Source organism: Triturus cristatus, chromosome 7, assembly GCF_964204655.1.
Source record: "Triturus cristatus chromosome 7, aTriCri1.1, whole genome shotgun sequence".
Lineage (NCBI taxonomy): Eukaryota > Metazoa > Chordata > Amphibia > Caudata > Salamandridae > Triturus > Triturus cristatus.
In genome coordinates this window covers 133,071,283-133,087,417 of record NC_140590.1, presented here as the reverse complement: position 1 = coordinate 133,087,417, position 16,135 = coordinate 133,071,283, and the positions used below count along the sequence as shown (strand labels likewise).

Here is a 16,135-nt window from a genome sequence, read left to right as displayed (position 1 = left end):
ATAGGTAAAATTAAAGTTCATGATTCAGTCATGTTTTTACTAAATTTTTATGGTCACACAGCTGATGATCCTACTTTTTGGTCTACTCTAACAACTGAAGTTCTCAAGTTGGGTAAAGTTCCTCTCATAGTTAGAGGAGATTTTAATATTGTATCTGATCCCTTATTAGATAGATTATCTCTTACTAAATTCCGTCCTCTTAAAGCTTTTTTTTGCTTTCAAATCATTTCTTCAAACCACAAAGCTAGTTGATATTTAGCGATTACACTTTCCTACAGAAAAAAGGTTTACATTTTTTTCTAACCCACACAACTCTCACTCTGGGCTTGATTATCTATTAATTTCTAAACAACTAATTAACTCTGTGGTCACTCCTATTATTGGTAACATTGACATTTCGGATCATGCTTTAATTTCTTTTGTTTTGAAATTAAATTGAAATATTACAATGCAATTCAGATGGAGAATGAATACTAGTATTGTTCTTAATGAACAAAAAAAACCTAAACTTTTAAATGTTGTTCATGATTGCTTCCTTCTTATAGTCCACATTTGTAAGGCGCGAACAATCACACGTAAGGGTCGCTAGGCGCTGGGGGCCGTCTGGAAGATTAAACAAGCTATTGCCCAGAGTCACATGGTGCTGGGCTAATCTGCCGCCGGTGCCGGGGATCGAACCGTGATCCCCAGATTCCGGAGTCAGTCGCCCTGGCTGTGGCGCCACACCTCTTCTTAACCCTGAAGGTTCTACTTCTATGGTGAAGAGATGGGACGCCTTTAAAGCTTATATTAGAGGTGTAACTATTTCTCTTATGGCTCATGAAAATAAAACTTTTAATGTAAATATTAAAAATTTGGATAAACAAATCGCAAAATATGAGAGACTTTTTATTACGTCTAATGATCCTCAATACAGATTCAAATTGCAACAACTTAGATATGAGTTTAATTCACTCCTTAGCAGAAGAGCAGGCATCCAGCTTTCAATTTCTAAAGCCAAATTTGGTTTTAATGCTAACAGATCTAGAAGACTTTTAGCCAATTATTTGCGCTTTAAAAAAGATAAAACACAAATAAATTCAATTCATGGCCCTAATGGTAAAATTGCTTTATCCCAAAATGATATCGCGAATTAATTTTTAGATTTTTATACTACCCTCTATGACAAACCTAATTTTGACGATGCCTCTTTAATTGATTCTTTTTTAACTAGATGTGGATTACCCAAGATTTCTCAATCAGATCAAATTGAATTTGATTCGCCTATTACTTAAGATGAAATTTTATTAGCCATAAAATCTCTTTAAAAAAATAAGTCTCCTGGACCCAATGGTATTCCCGCTGAGTTCTATAAAAAATTTCAACTACAGCTTACTCCTCATTTATTTAAACTTTTTACCTTTTATGGTTCTACAGGAATTACTATGGGTTCTTTTACTGAGGCTTTAATTATTGTACTACCCAAACCTGATGAAGACCCCAAGATTGTAAATTGTATGCCAAAATACTTGCTACTAGATTATCTTCTGTGTTAGAATCTATTATTCATCCAGATCAATCTGGTTTTATGAAGGATAGGTATTATGCCAATAATACAAGAACTTTGTTACATGTTATTGAACAAGGATCCACTCTGTCTCTACCATCAGGAATTTTCGTATTAGTTGCTGAAAAAACTTTTGATACAATTGATTGGCAATTTTCATTTCGTACTTTATTATCATTTAATTTTGGTGACATATTTATCCGCATGATTTCTGTTCTATATTCTACTCCTAGTGCTCGATTATTTATTAATGGCCAAATTTCTAACCAATTTTCTCTTTTCAGTGGTATAAGACAAGGATGTCCCCTTTCCCCACTTTTATTTCTTCTCGGTATTGAACCCCTACTTGTTCCCATAAGAAATTGTGATAAACTTAAGGGAATCAATATTAAGAAAGTTATTATTAAAACCTTAGCATATGCTGATGATGTACTTTTATTTATTAATGACCCCTTGTCCTCATTCCCTTCCCTATTGGAGATTATTTCGTTTTATTCCACAGTTTCTGGTTATAAGTTAAATACTAATAAAACGGAATTCTTTCCTTTAAATATTTATTGTACTCCTGATATGATACCCATGAAAGAAATCATTTGGCAAACAGATAAATTGAAATACCTTGGTATTGTATTCTCTTCATCTATGAAATCAACAATATCGCTGAACTGTGACTTAGTATTAAATTATATCCAAGATCAAATATCCAAATGGTCTTCACTTCACCTTTCATGGTGGGGTAGAATGGATTCTATAAAAATGACTATTGCACCAAAAATGTTCATACCCTTGCCATGATTCCTACTCAATTTCCTTTAAAGTTTTATAAAGATGTAGATAAACTCTTCTCTAAATTTCTTTGAAATAACAAGTCAGTTATCAAAAATTAAAAGTGCCCAAATGTAATGGGGGTTTTGGATTACCAGACTTTTTTCATTATCACAAAGCTTTTATTTGAAAGCAAAGCTCCCTATGGTTTAGCCATTTTTTTTAGTAATCCACCTGCTTGGCTTCTTATTGAAAAAACGTTAGTTGAACCTTTTCCATTACCCACTTTGCAAACTATGTCTAATAAATCTAAATTTTTTCACAAATCGGTTATTTTAAAATCCACTAAACTAATTTTAAATGATTTAGATTCAATCTTTCAATCACCTATATCCACCACCGAAGATATGTCATTATGGTACAACCCAGTCATTAAACTTAATAGAAATGTTAGATTTTGGTATTCATGGATTAAAGCTGGTATTTTTTACCTTAAAGATGTTTCTTACAATAATGCATTTATATCATTTGAAGCTTTACGAACAAAATTTATTTCACCCCCTTCTGATTTTCCCAAATATACATTTTTATGTAATTCTATTTTAGATTCATTTCCTCACAATATGCCTTCTAATGTTAAATCAGATTTATCAATTTATATACAAACTGTTTCCACTTTATCTCATGGTGTTTCTATATTGTATAAAAAACTGTCCATCTCTCAAGGAACCAACATCAATGTGATCTCAACATTTTGGAATAATGAACTTTCCACCTTTTTTTCTACTGATACATGGAAAGATATTTGGCTTAATAGTATTTCTGGTTGGTTACCTGTTTCGCTTTATCAAACTAACTCATATATTTTATATAACTGTTTATGGACTCCATTACGTTTATTTCAAGCTAAACTTCATCCGTCCTCAACTTGTTGGCACTGTAATTTACATACTGGTTCTTAACAACATTTGCATTTTGATTATCCTTTTGTTTTTAAATTTTGGACCGGAGTTTGGGATATTATAAAAAGAGATATGTAATATTCATGATGATGTTTCCTTCAAACTGTTAATTTGCAAATCTGCTGTTCTCTTGCAAAAAGTAAATAACTTAGAAGGTAAACGTTTTAATTTAATAAAAATTTTTGTTATCAGCAGATTTAAAATCCATCACATCCTGTTGGAAAGATGTTTCATTATTATCTGGTCACGTTTGGTGGTCATGGGTTATTTTTACCAGAAGAGGAGCTCAATTGTCTTTGAATGGTGTTATTCATAATTCTAATTCATATCACTCTTGATATGTATTTATCTTCTTAAATACATATTTATTTCTAGTTATTTATTGATATTATAATAGTCCAGTTTTCACGTTATAGTAACTCTATTTTATCATTATTATATGATATTTATAGATGTTTCCTCTCCCTCCCTTTTGTTGTCTCCAGGACTACTATATATACTGGTTTTACCTATTGTAATTTAATTGCTATTCTTAATATCTCTCCATTGTGTGACTGCTTGAGCACCTCCTGAGGCGGAAGCCGGGAAGCTGTGTTACTTAACATTGTTTCTGATTTTACTTGCTTTTAAATTGTACAAACTGCTAAATCGGCGTTTTATCCACTTTATTGCAACTCTAAGCAATCTAGCTTGATTTAATAAGCTCTAATCGCCCACTTCGTTCGCCCTCTTTCCCGCTGCCCTGGGCCACTCCCAGCCGAGCATTGACGCTGTGGAGCCGGTCCCGGACACTGAATAGCGGCGCCCATCTTGTGTGTGGGTGGGATTGACAGGGCTCTAGTTGCGCATAAAAAGGGAAATCCATGTCTTCGCGCAGCGAACGCGCACAGCGGGCGTGCTTGACTCGCGCCAGAGTCGCGCCAGAGTCAGGCCTGTCTACGCCCGTCCACGCTAGGACGGGCCTAGAGACACTGGACCCGGTTCCGCTTCCTGCAATCCCTGTCCATCATGGTGCTAGTTACATCTACACTGGTGAGGAGTTAAAACGGCTTAATTACCACCCCCCCCGCACAGTGCACTACATGTGTATTGCCAGTTCATAATTTTAAATGCACCTACTGCGGCTTTATCACGGGCCGAATGTCAAGGTGTAATCAACTGAAAGCATTACATAAACGGGGTAAACCGAGGGGTAGAACTAGGGCTGCTAAAACTCCCTCCTCCCTCACAAAATTGCAGTTTTGGAGTGTGAACTGTAGATCACTTCCAAAACATAAGACCAACATATACGACTTTGTAGTAGACGAAAATCCGGATGCCATGTTCCTTACAGAAACCTGGCTTCAGGTTAGTTCGGGGCCTGATATTGCCATAGCGATTCCCGACGGTTATAAACTGGTTAAAAAAGATAGAGACAGTGGTAAAGGAGGTGGCATTGCGATAATTTTTAAGTCGAACTATACATGCACTCTTGATGCTTTCCCCATGCTTGGATGCGAAGCCGGACTTTTTAAGCTCGCTATTAGCCCCCAGTTCACTTTGTCTGGTCTTCTGATTTATCGTCCCCCCCGGTAACGCTAACACCTGGATAACTTCCTTTGCAGACATTATTGCTCCTCTTTCCCTGAAAGCGGGCAACTTTTCCATTCTTGGCGACCTGAACCTCCATCTGGAAGATGGTCAATTTAATGTCAGCAAATTGTTTTTATCTGAATTGGAAGCCTTAAATATCTTATTATGCAATTCTGGGCCTACACATTCTGCCGGGCACTTATTGGACCCTGTCTTTTCAAATCTTCCTTTTGAATGTTCTTTTCTTGCCCGTCCATTGGAATGGTCGGACCATTATGCTGTACACTTTGCCTTATCTCAGACACAAATTCAAAATAAAAACAGCAGCAGTAAGGATGTGTTTATACGTCGTTGGCACAAACTTAATACTATTGATCTTAACGCACGTTTATCGAATACTCTTCCTAATACCAACACATCCACATCTGTATTAAACTCCGAAGTATTCAAATGGCTGAATTCTCCCATCGATGAACTTCTTCCCTTAACATTCAAAAACTCTTCATCTCATCGACCTCCTGCACCTTGGTTTTCTGAAGATCTAAAACGCATGAGATCTAGTTGTAAGATTTTTGAGATTTTTTACTCTGCCATTCACGTTAAATAGCCTATAAGGAAGCCCTTAGGGACTACCATCATCATTGTAAAATGGCCAGAGCTGCCTATGTTTCGAATACAGTAACCAATGCCCAAAATTGTCCCCGTACTCTCTTTTCGGTTGTGAAGAAATTAACTGGAGCAGATAGGGTACCAGCCCCTCCCGCACTGGAAGAGGCTCAATGCAATTCTGTTGCAATTTTTTTCATATCTAAAGTAGATCGCATCTATGACTCATTAAGTGCTTCTACATCTAATGATACGCCTCTGCCAGAACCTATCCTGACTCCAGATGTTTCACTCCTCACAAGGACGAAACTTGCAAACTGGTTACCCTTTGATGATGCCTCTTTTTCCCATTGCCTAAATAGCATTAAATCTGGCTCCCCACGGGATCCGGTACCCGCCAAGATTTTAAAACTACTTGAACTCAGCCCACGTCAAGTGCTAATGCAACTTCTCAACTCTTCATTACTTGAGTCATATGTTCCACAGGAGTGGAAGCATGCAATGATAATTCCTTTATCAAAAAAGGCTGGAGCGGACATCACCAACCTGTCTAACTTCAGACCAATTTCATTGCTCCCCATTCTATCAAAGATCCTGGAAAGGCACATTAATACACAATTGACACATCTTGTGGAGAGCTCGGGCTTTTTACATCTGTCCCAATCAGGCTTTAGAGCGCATCATTCGACTGAAACCACACTCCTAGGAGTCACCGAGAGTCTGCGACACAGTGTCGATCGCGGATGAACATCAGCCTTGATCCTTCTCGATCTAAGTGCGGCGTTCGACACTGTGTCTCATTCCATCCTCCTCGCGACTCTCCGGTCCCTGGGAGTAGAGGGTGCGGCTCTAGCCTGGATAGCCTCTTTTTTAAAAGATCGCACTTTTCAGGTGTTTTCTGCTTCTGCTTCTTCTACAACTTATCCCTCGGCGTATGGTGTTCCCCAAGGGTCGATACTCAGTCCCTTATAATTTAACATTTATGTAAGACCCCTAGCTACTAATGTGGAGGAAGCTTGTCTTACACTGTACTCCTACGCCAACGACTCACAGATCATTTTTTTCTCTCTCTAATAAAGAGTGCAACAACACCTCTGCTCTGAAAGAAGGTCTGATTCGTGTTTCCAAATGGATGAAGAGTAACTTTTTGAAGCTTAACGGTGACAAAACCGAGGTTGTGATACTAGGCAAGAACAAGGATCTCTGGGGCCCCCACCATTGGCCCAATGATATGGGACCTACCCCGCAACCTGTAACTGCAGTTCGCAATCTCGGGTTTCTCATTGATGAGAAACTTACAATGAGACAGCAGGCTGTAAAGGTGGCCTCTATCTGTTTTGCCACCTTGAGATGGCTTCAGAAGATCTTGTGGATGTTGCCCCTTTCCACACAAAGAACGGTAGTCCAGGCGTTGGTTGTTTCCCGCCTGGACTATGGCAACGTCCTATATCTTGGAGCCGACCTAACAACCATAAAAAAACTTCAGGTTGTGCAGAACGCTGCTGCCCGACTTCTCTGCAATGTTCCTAGGAGAACATCTGCTTCCACAGCACTTCGTGACCTTCATTGGCTTAAAATCCCAAACAGAATTAAATTCAAAGCCCTGTGTCACGTTTTTAAAATCAAACACGGCTCAGCCCCAAAATACCTTCAGGGCCTTATCCAGGCCTATAAACCCAGTCGAACTCTAAGATCATCAGTACACGGTGATTTTTCTGTTCCCAGATTTAGGCTGGCAAAAATGGGAGGCCGTTCTTTTGCCTATTTAAGTCCTAAATTTTGGAATGCACTTCCTGTGACCCTAAAGACAGAAACCAATCTCTTTCGTTTCCGCAAGGGACTTAAAACTTGGCTCTTCCAGCAGTAATTTGTAGCCCAGTAAAATCAGCTTGCTATTTTTTCTTCTTCAGTCTGTCCCTGAGCGCCGGGAAACCCACTGTGGGTAGCTGCGCGCTTTAGAAGTTTAAATAAATAATAAATAAATAAATTGTAATTGGGTACTTTTTTCGGTACTATTTTTTGTATTGTCTCGTTTATTGCTTATTATGAAAACTCAATAAACTATTTTGAACACAAAAAACCAGGATCAGCAAAGGAGGGCGAAAATTCAGGATGACCCTGCAGAAAGGGCCCAGTCCAACAGTTATGCACCCTGTATTCTTCTTGCACACACTGCAGCCTTCACTTAAAAATGGCTCTGGGCCTCATTGAAGCAGCTAGTTAGACAAATTAGGTGGAGGTTCTTGAGTGATGAAGTCTCAGTCAGTCAAAAGCAGTGCCTTCCCCCGCACCTCCTCCCAGACGAATTCTGCCACGCCTTGGATCAGAAGGCGATACCCTACCGCACACTGTAAGGTGAAAACTGGAGTTCGCTAGCCATTTCAATAAAGAAATCTCAGTCAGACCACAGTGCTGTGAGGGTTAGGGCAAGTCTCTGACACCCTTAGAGGGCACTCCCTCTAATTCCGGTACTTCTGTCCTCCTAAAAAGCTGACAACCCAGAGAAATAGTAGCAATGTAACTCCGCAAGCCTACAAGATTTAATCATGATTTCTAACTTTATTTTGCCCAGATTACTCTAACTTGCACTTCTCACTAAACCATCTTCAATATTCTTCCAGATTCCTATGCAAGCTCCCTACAATACATTATTGCTCCACACAGGGAATTCTTAGCTAATTGGGAAGACAAATCCATTCAAAAGTCTACTTCCATATTCCCTCTATTTCCTTTTTAGCTCTCCTGGTCCCTGTTTCTCACCTCCCCAGTGCTTCTTTCAGCTCTGGAGCAAGGATTTTTGAAACCCCAGCAAATCACATTTGGATCTTCCCTTTTCCTTAGTGACAAGTTCAATGTTAACACCATTTGTTATCAACTGGAGCCCTTGTGTGGCTTTTTGAGGAACTATAAGGTAGCGGCCTAGAAATGCTTTAGTCTAGCACCACCTCTTGTCTCCTAGTTGCTGTGGAGTGGCCTTGCAACAGAGTGTCTGTTCAGCAACACAACATATTATTATTTAGGGTTTCACAAGGTCAGGTAAAAACTGATGTTTCTTCTTTAAGGGAGAGAATTGAGTAATTGGTATTAGTAAATTAACACGATGTGGCATCCCCGGCTAGAAATGAAACTAGTTAGGTTAGTTTGAGAGCTATTGTACCAATAAGGGATCCATTGTAAGTGAAATATTCTTGTGGTCAGATGAAAGTGACAACTCATAAAATGATTATTCTAACTATCTGGGAATTTGTTTTTAGCCTATGGTGCTTGAGCCACTAATGATCAAGAGTAAAGGTACTGTTGGACTTGGCCCTTCTGGCAGGTTCACCCCTGAACTTTTTTGCTTTTTACTGGTGACTTGGTGTGGTGATTTTTTGGTTTCTGCGCACTTTCCCTGTGTCCCAGGGTAAAGTGCGTGTGTACTCTGAGTGCATGTGGTGAGATAGGCCTGCCCTCCCATAGGAATGCATGGGGAATGTATGTGTCCCTAGTAGTTCCTGATGCGTGGGGTGTGCAGGCCCGAGTTTGGTATGTGCGGACTCGTGGGAGTGAATGCTGCGCGATGATGTGTGCGGCGTGCATGTACCTAGTGTGGAAGTGCCACTTCTAGAAGTGGGCACTTCTGTGTGCAGTGTGTCTGTCGCGTGATTGGCTGGTCATGTCATGTGACGGGCTAGGGATTCCCCCGAGTCAGGATGAGTCACCCAGTGGTGAATGGGGAGATCAGCAGCTAGATGGGTGGGAGGAGTACACCTGGGTCCTGAATAGGGCAGGGATTTCCACACACAATGCTGGCTCCGCCCCCTGCGGTGCGACTGACGACCCTAGCCCTGCCAATGAATAGAGTGAGGGGCTGAGCACATCAAGGGTGCTCCCCAACCAGCTGCGACTGGTTTTCCCCCTCACCCTGAATCAAGAACAAAGGGTTTCAGTGTATAAAAATGGGGCTGTGTCCCCACAGAAACGGTTCTCTTCCAGGATCCTGAGGGGGGCTGCTGCTGCTGGAGGCCAGGAGAAACCGCCACTTTGGACTGCCTTCCTGCCTGGAGGGCCCAGTGAGCTGGCCCCTGGCCCAGCCTTGCCCCCTGCCCACCTTACTAAGGACTTTGCTGGACTTGGGGGTCATTCTCACCCCAAAGCGCTGGGAGCGCTTCATTTGTCTCCCCTAAACGCCTGGAGGCGCTTTTATTTTACATATAGCGCTAGGAGCGCTTGGTTGGGTGCCCCCAGCGCTTCTAGAGCGCTTTCGCTTTTTGGCCCTAGCGCTAGGAGCGCTTTATGTCTGAAAGCCGGTGCCCACCCGGCGTTTGCCCCGTCTTTGCCGACCTTAAAGTCCCCTGGCAGGTGCCCACCCTGCCAGGGACATCGCCGTGGTCGTTGGCGGGTGCCTACCCCGCTTCCTTCAGTATTTAAACTACGGGTGCCTACCCCGCTTATTTTATTATCTCCCTACGGCGGGTGCCCACCCCGCCATATATTGCTTTAGAACGGGAGCTCACCCCGTATCTCCGCCGCCACTGGGAACTCGGGCCGCCGCGCTGCCTGCGGCGACCCGGAAGCAAAGGAAAGTCCCGTCTGGTGGTGGGCGGGGCATTGAAGCCCCGCGCTGTGGGAAGGAAGCGGACGGGAGCCTACCCCGCGCTTCCCTGAGAAGAAGAGAGGGCGAGCCTGCAAGCAGCAGCGTCGCTGCTGCCCGTCTGGAGTGCTGCCGGTCCCGCATAAGAGCGGAGCGGAGACGACGCGGGAGCCCCCCCCGAGCAACAGCCCGGTGAGTTGAGCAGGGCTGGGGGGACTCCGTGCGCATGCTTTGATGACTGGTCCGCTCCCCCGCACTATTGTGCCAAGCCTACGTGGCCCCCGTTGCTAGGGGCAGATAGTTGTTTGAGGGCCCCACAGGCTCCAACGCGGACCGCATTGTTTTGTGAAGCCCAGTGAGGCTCCAGCTGGTTGAGATCTCACGAGCGCGAAGTTGCTCCAACGAAGGGGGCAGTGTTGTTCAGAGCGCGAGGCGCTCCAACGTGGGGCACATCATTTTTAAGCGCTGGTGCGCTCCAACAACGTGGGGCACATCATTTTTAAGCGCTGGTGCGCTCCAACAACGTGGGGCACATCCTTTTAGAGCGCTGGTGCGCTCCAACGCTTGGGGGCATTCTTTTTCTTTGCAGAGCCCAGGGAGGCTCCAAGACATGCCATATTTGTTCTAAAGGCCCAGAGGTGCCCAGGCCCCAGTCCCTACAGCTGCCCAGCACTTAGTGGGCAGCTGCAACGTTTAGGTTGTGCCTTGTGCTCCGGGCTTGCGCAGCCTGCGCAGTCGCGCCCTGACATTCTTGTATATTGGGTATTTCTGCATCCTGAGAGGCCAGTTGGCCTGCGGACAGTTATCTGGTGTTGTGCCCTCCCCTAGGGCGCTTGGCGATTTTCATACATGTACTTTTTGCGCCTGCGCAATGCCTTAATGATATTTTCTTTCCTGAATTGTGTTTACACCTCAATGTATTTTATGCAGCATGTGTTTATGTGCTTAGACCCCTACAGGTAGAGTGATACTTAGGTGGTTGTTTTTCTCCTAGTACAGGTGGTACTGGTGAGGTCCTGATTCCCTGCGCAGTATTTTCCTAAGGTGGTTAGGGTTGCGTAGGTGGTGCTTTCTGGTTATCAGGAGTTACTGATTGTGTGTTATATATGTTATTGTGTGCTATGTTCTAAAATATTATTCCTACGTTCTAAGTGCTATTTCTACAAAGTGCTAATTCCTGACAGTGGTCCATGTGGCCCTGTCCCCTGTATATATAATCCCTTGTAAATTCTGCCCGTGCCTGTTGGCACATTGTAAAGTGTGTGTTTTTATCTAATGTGTTGTGTATAATACAAAGGTTATTTTTATAGAATACCTTGTGTGGAGTTTCCTTTGTGGTGGGCCTTGGGTGTTGTTGCTGGGTGCGCGCGCAAACGCTTTACACATCGCCTCAGGGATAAGCCTGTCTGCTCGTGCCAAGCTACCAAGGGGGTGAGCAGGGGTTATCTTTGGCGTGTAACTTCCTTGCCCTGACTAGAGTGGTGGTTTCTGCCTGACTTTGGCGCAAGCCTTAGCCAACCAGAAATCCCATTTCTAACATTGGTGATCAGCGGTGGGATTTGGACTTGCGTTTGCGCTGTACCGCAGCGGCAACTGGCCGCACTACAAAACTCTGCATTTAGATAAATCACATGGTATAGGGATTATTGTTCTAAGATTGTTTTTAATTGTCATTTCTTTGGAAATGTGTTTTTGTGCACTGTGAGTTAGGTGTCCCTAGCTCGGGAGGGTAGATCATCCCCCTTAGTGCATTGTGTTTCTGGATTCACCAGAGGGTGGGATCCAGTGGTGGCAGCGTAATAGTGTCCAGTACATTTGTCCCCCGCCCTGCGCCCAGAGTTGGTACCTGTGTCACGTGGTGGTCAGGTTGAGGAATCAGGGGTGGTAGAAACTGCCTTACCAGTCCGAGGGGAGGGTTGTGTGTGTGGATGAATGGTGTGTGGCACTAGGCAAGTGAGTGTGAGTTCTCTGGGTTAGAGAGCTTGCTGAATCTTTTTGTGAATCGTGTGCTCCTGTTAGGCTCAGACCCCTAGGTTCCCTGTAGAATCTTTTTACCATAACGTCCGCCAGAATGGAGCATGCTTGTGATCCCTATGAGCTAGCTTGGCGCCAGAGGCAGGAGTTAGAAAGGTACTGTACAGAGGGAGAGTCCGACACCCTGTACGAACTTCAGGACCAGAAGAGGAGGTAGAGGATGACAATACCTGGACGCCAGTAGAGAGTGAGGACCCCATAGGTAGGGCGTCCCTTGCTGGGTCCAGCGTAGGAGGCAGCGCCTCATCCCTTTCCCTGTCCCCAGAGGAGTGGGAAGATAGGAGGAAAGAAAGGGAGCACCAGCTGGCGTTAGAGAAGCTCAGGTTAGAGCATGCTCAGGCTATGGCACAGCTGGAGGCCAGGAAGCAACAGCGAGAGACTGAGTGGGTCTTGGCGCGGGAGAGGGTAGAGGAGGCTGAGAGGGCCTCCACCAGAGGCAAAGTAGCTCTGGAGGGTAGACTATCCCCTGCGCGCAGTTTTAATTTTCTGGACTCCCCAGGGAGGGTTGAGTCCAGTGGTAGCAGCCAGATAGATTCCAGTGTAGGAAATCCCAGTCCCAGTTCCCCCAGTATTTTGGGAGTTGTTTCATAAATGCCATAATTCAGTTATATAACCTCAGAAATGTTAAATGCTGTGAATGTACTGTCTGAATCAAAATTATTGGAACATTACAATGAGCAAAGGTGCGGCCACATTTTGGATGCAACAGGGTACCAGAATTAAAGGTATCCATTTTAGCTAGTGAGTGTTAAGCTAGGACAGGAAGGCTTCCCACATCTGAGCACAAATACGGCTTGATAACTGAGGGTCAACCTCTCCAGGTCCCCACTTACCTCATCTGTATCTCCCACTAACTCTATCCCTAATTTTAGGTCATTTACTGGTGTTACTCTTGGTGTGGATGAATGATGTCAGTACATAATTTTTTATTAGTCATGAGATTTAGGAAACCGCCGTATTTTGAGGTGGAGAGGGCTCCCGATTGGCAGGGATACTATTGGTCATCTTGATATCACAAATAAACACATTCCATTCAACTGGCTATTTCCTTTGTGGACCTGTGAGGGTCTTGGAGCCTTGATTTTTTAATCTGGGATAGAGAACGGGTGGAGGTGGAGGCTGATACTTCCATCCTGGTTCTCTAGAAAGGTCGGATGTTCCCTTCATATGACTTCATATGACTTATGCAGTCTGCACCAGGAAACCAAGTGTGGTCCGGTTGGTCAATCACATCTCTCCAACCAGTTTCAGCGGGGTACAGCAAAGAATGTCTCTGACATGGTTCTTTCGGTCCTGCTCCTAAATTTTAGAAGCTGAGCAAATTTAAGACTCTGGATGAAGAGATTCCAGAAGGCTGAGAAGGAGCAGGATTATGAGCTCACACATTTAGGATTGAGGATGATGGTCAGGAAGTGAACCGTCTAACTGACCCTGTATGGGGATCAAAAACAATGTAAATATATGTAAACAAAAATTGTTTTTAATCTGGATGAAATATATGTTGATGATCTATGTAATTTATTCTTTTAAAATGTGCGCTCCTCTTGTTAATAAACACAGCTTGAGATATCTTTTCTCAAACTGATCTCTGGTCTCAGACCGAGTTTCTTCAGTTGCTTTTTAGGTTTCCCATGCACAGCGCTTCAGCTGTGCTTGCAAAATCTCTTCTATTCGAACAAACAAAAAAGTCTTAAAAGGGGCTCTGAACCCAATACTTACCTGAAATGACCATTCGTTGATTCCAATGTCCCTCTAATTTGCATTCTTCAGATTTGACACCACGGAGTCTGCACGTCGTCTGTTTTCACTTCCTGCTCTGCTTTGCTGTCTGTGGCGTGGAGCTTGGCCCAAGTACAGCTTCTGGGCACTGGCTAGTGTCCTTCCACTGGTTACTCACAGAGAAGGTACTTTTTTTATCATTTACGAATGAGCACTCCATACGAATGCTTGTGTTTGTCATCTTCCTGCAGCGGGACACTTAACAAGCCTGTGTTGTTTGCACCCCTTTCTCTCCCATTCACGGCATTCCAACATCCCAGTTGCCTCCCCACAACCGCACTTACTTCCACCATTGCTGTTCCTGCACCATTGCTGTTCCTGTGTGCCTTCAAGCGGTAGCCATGGTCGGCTGTCTACGCTTATTATTGCCCCCTTTATGTATGTATTTATGTAGCTCAAATACTATCCGAAGGTATTGGAGTGCTCCATTCTACCTTGTAAACACACCACCTGCTGACCCGTTTAGGACAATCCTCCCCCCCCCCTTTTAACTCACCATGTCCTCCTCCCCGCTCCAGCGACCTACCACGTGTGTCCCCCACCTTCCTCCTTCATATCCTTTTCATTTCCATTTAGGGACTTTTATTTTCATTTAATTCTTTTTTGTGGTGCAATCTTGGCCCAAAGGTATTGGAGTGATTTACATGAGCACCACTTACGAGGGCACTTTCATTTTTAGGTCTCGCCTGACCCAGCGCATGCGCTGGTCTGGCGAGACTTTTTGAGAGAGCTCCAAAAGGTGCTACCAGGCCAGCCTAGAGCTACAGTGCATGTGAGCGGGCGCGTGCGCCGTGCTTGACCACGATTACTTTCACTTTCGCGGCCGCACAGCCGCTTTGATGTTTGATCGCAATCACTTTTGCGGCCGCTTGTTTAAACATGTTGCACAACGGCGCTAGCTGTTGCACTACATGGCTTAAAGCTTTTCATAAAGCACTATCATACGCAACCTTTGAACGTGTGATAGGGCTTTTTTTTTTACTTTAAGCCATGCTGAACAGCAGCTTGCACTGCAGTGTGACATGTCTAACTAACTCAATGATATTGCCAATAGAATTTGCAGAAGTGAAACCTATTGGCTTTGCCATTGTTTGTTGCTCCTACTCACGTTGAGCACTCAGTAGATTCCCTCCTTATATTTCTAGTTTCGGCTGAAGGTGCATTTTTACAGGTCATTTCTTGGCTTTACAAAATCAGCAGCCATTGTTTGAGGGGGAGGAGCCTGCTGATGTCACATATGGATGAAGATGATTGGCATCAGGCTGGACTGCATTCACACCCATTGGTCAGCCTTCTCACATGCCCGTCCCCATTGTACATCAACAGACTTGTGTAATGTACACCTTAAGGGCAAGACCTGTGAAAAGGTAATCAGGCACACAAAATGTTTTAAATAATCTCAATATAGGCTTATTTCTTACCAGCTTCGGGTAATATGGGAGAGCATGTGTCGGGCGAGCAGTTCCTCCAGAGCCCAATATTTCCAGATTGCACCTTGGTGTTGCTCTTAATCCAGAAGTCATTGGATGTCACAATCATGACGAAGATGGCGCTGGTCCAGGAAGAGAGCATGCCTATGATTTTAAGTTCCACCATGGTTTGCTTCTGAAGTGGCAAAGGGACGCTGAGGGCAAAACTGGACCACATGTCTAGGAAGTGAAAATAATTGTACAATCATAAGCAAAGCATATAGGAGAAACAAGAATGGTACATTATGTTAGCATATGGGGTAAAATATCTCTAACCATAGGTAGTGAGGATATTGCATGTTACCGAGGAGTTGATATTACAAGGGTGTCACAACTGTAGACACGGCTAGTGTGGCTGAAAACACAGATTGAATGACATTCAGATCCTTTAATAGAAAGTTGCATACACAGATAGGAAGATATATAGAATTTAAGACCAAGCATGGCTCGTAGAATTGTGTCACTGTGTCTCTATGACATTTTTTGGTCTCACCTGCAATTTTTCCTCACTGGACACTGCAATGTGGAGTCCACTAAGAGCCCAGCGTTATAGTGATGATCCCCAGCTGAAAACGGAGCCCTGCTGCCCAGGGTGTGCACTCAAAGTCTAGGGTGTGTACTGCCCACTCCCACCAACACAACCCAGAAGGTTGTTGGTCAGCCTGGCTGAGTTGAGTGAAGAAGATCTTTTTGCTTTAGCACACAAGGAAAAGGTGACCCTCTTGTAAAATTCCTCCATTCTCCCACAAATGTGGACTTTACTTCCCACCCCCCAATATGGATGCGCACTGTTTTATGTGTGTGTGGCATAGTGTATACTGTGTTGTGC

The 16,135-nt window shown here is 43.8% G+C and overlaps 1 protein-coding gene across 4 annotated transcripts in view; it reads right to left on the bottom strand.

Moving 5' to 3' along the window:
- The window catches only part of LOC146809024 (lens fiber membrane intrinsic protein-like), a 239,751-nt gene that overhangs the window by 89,390 nt on the left and 134,226 nt on the right, over positions 1-16,135 (bottom strand). For all 4 annotated transcript variants that reach the window (XM_085615817.1, XM_085615821.1, XM_085615822.1 and 1 more), the window contains exon 2: positions 15,259-15,486. In XM_085615817.1, coding sequence (XP_085471943.1) covers positions 15,259-15,486 — 228 coding nt within the window. The remainder of the gene's footprint in view (positions 1-15,258; positions 15,487-16,135) is intronic.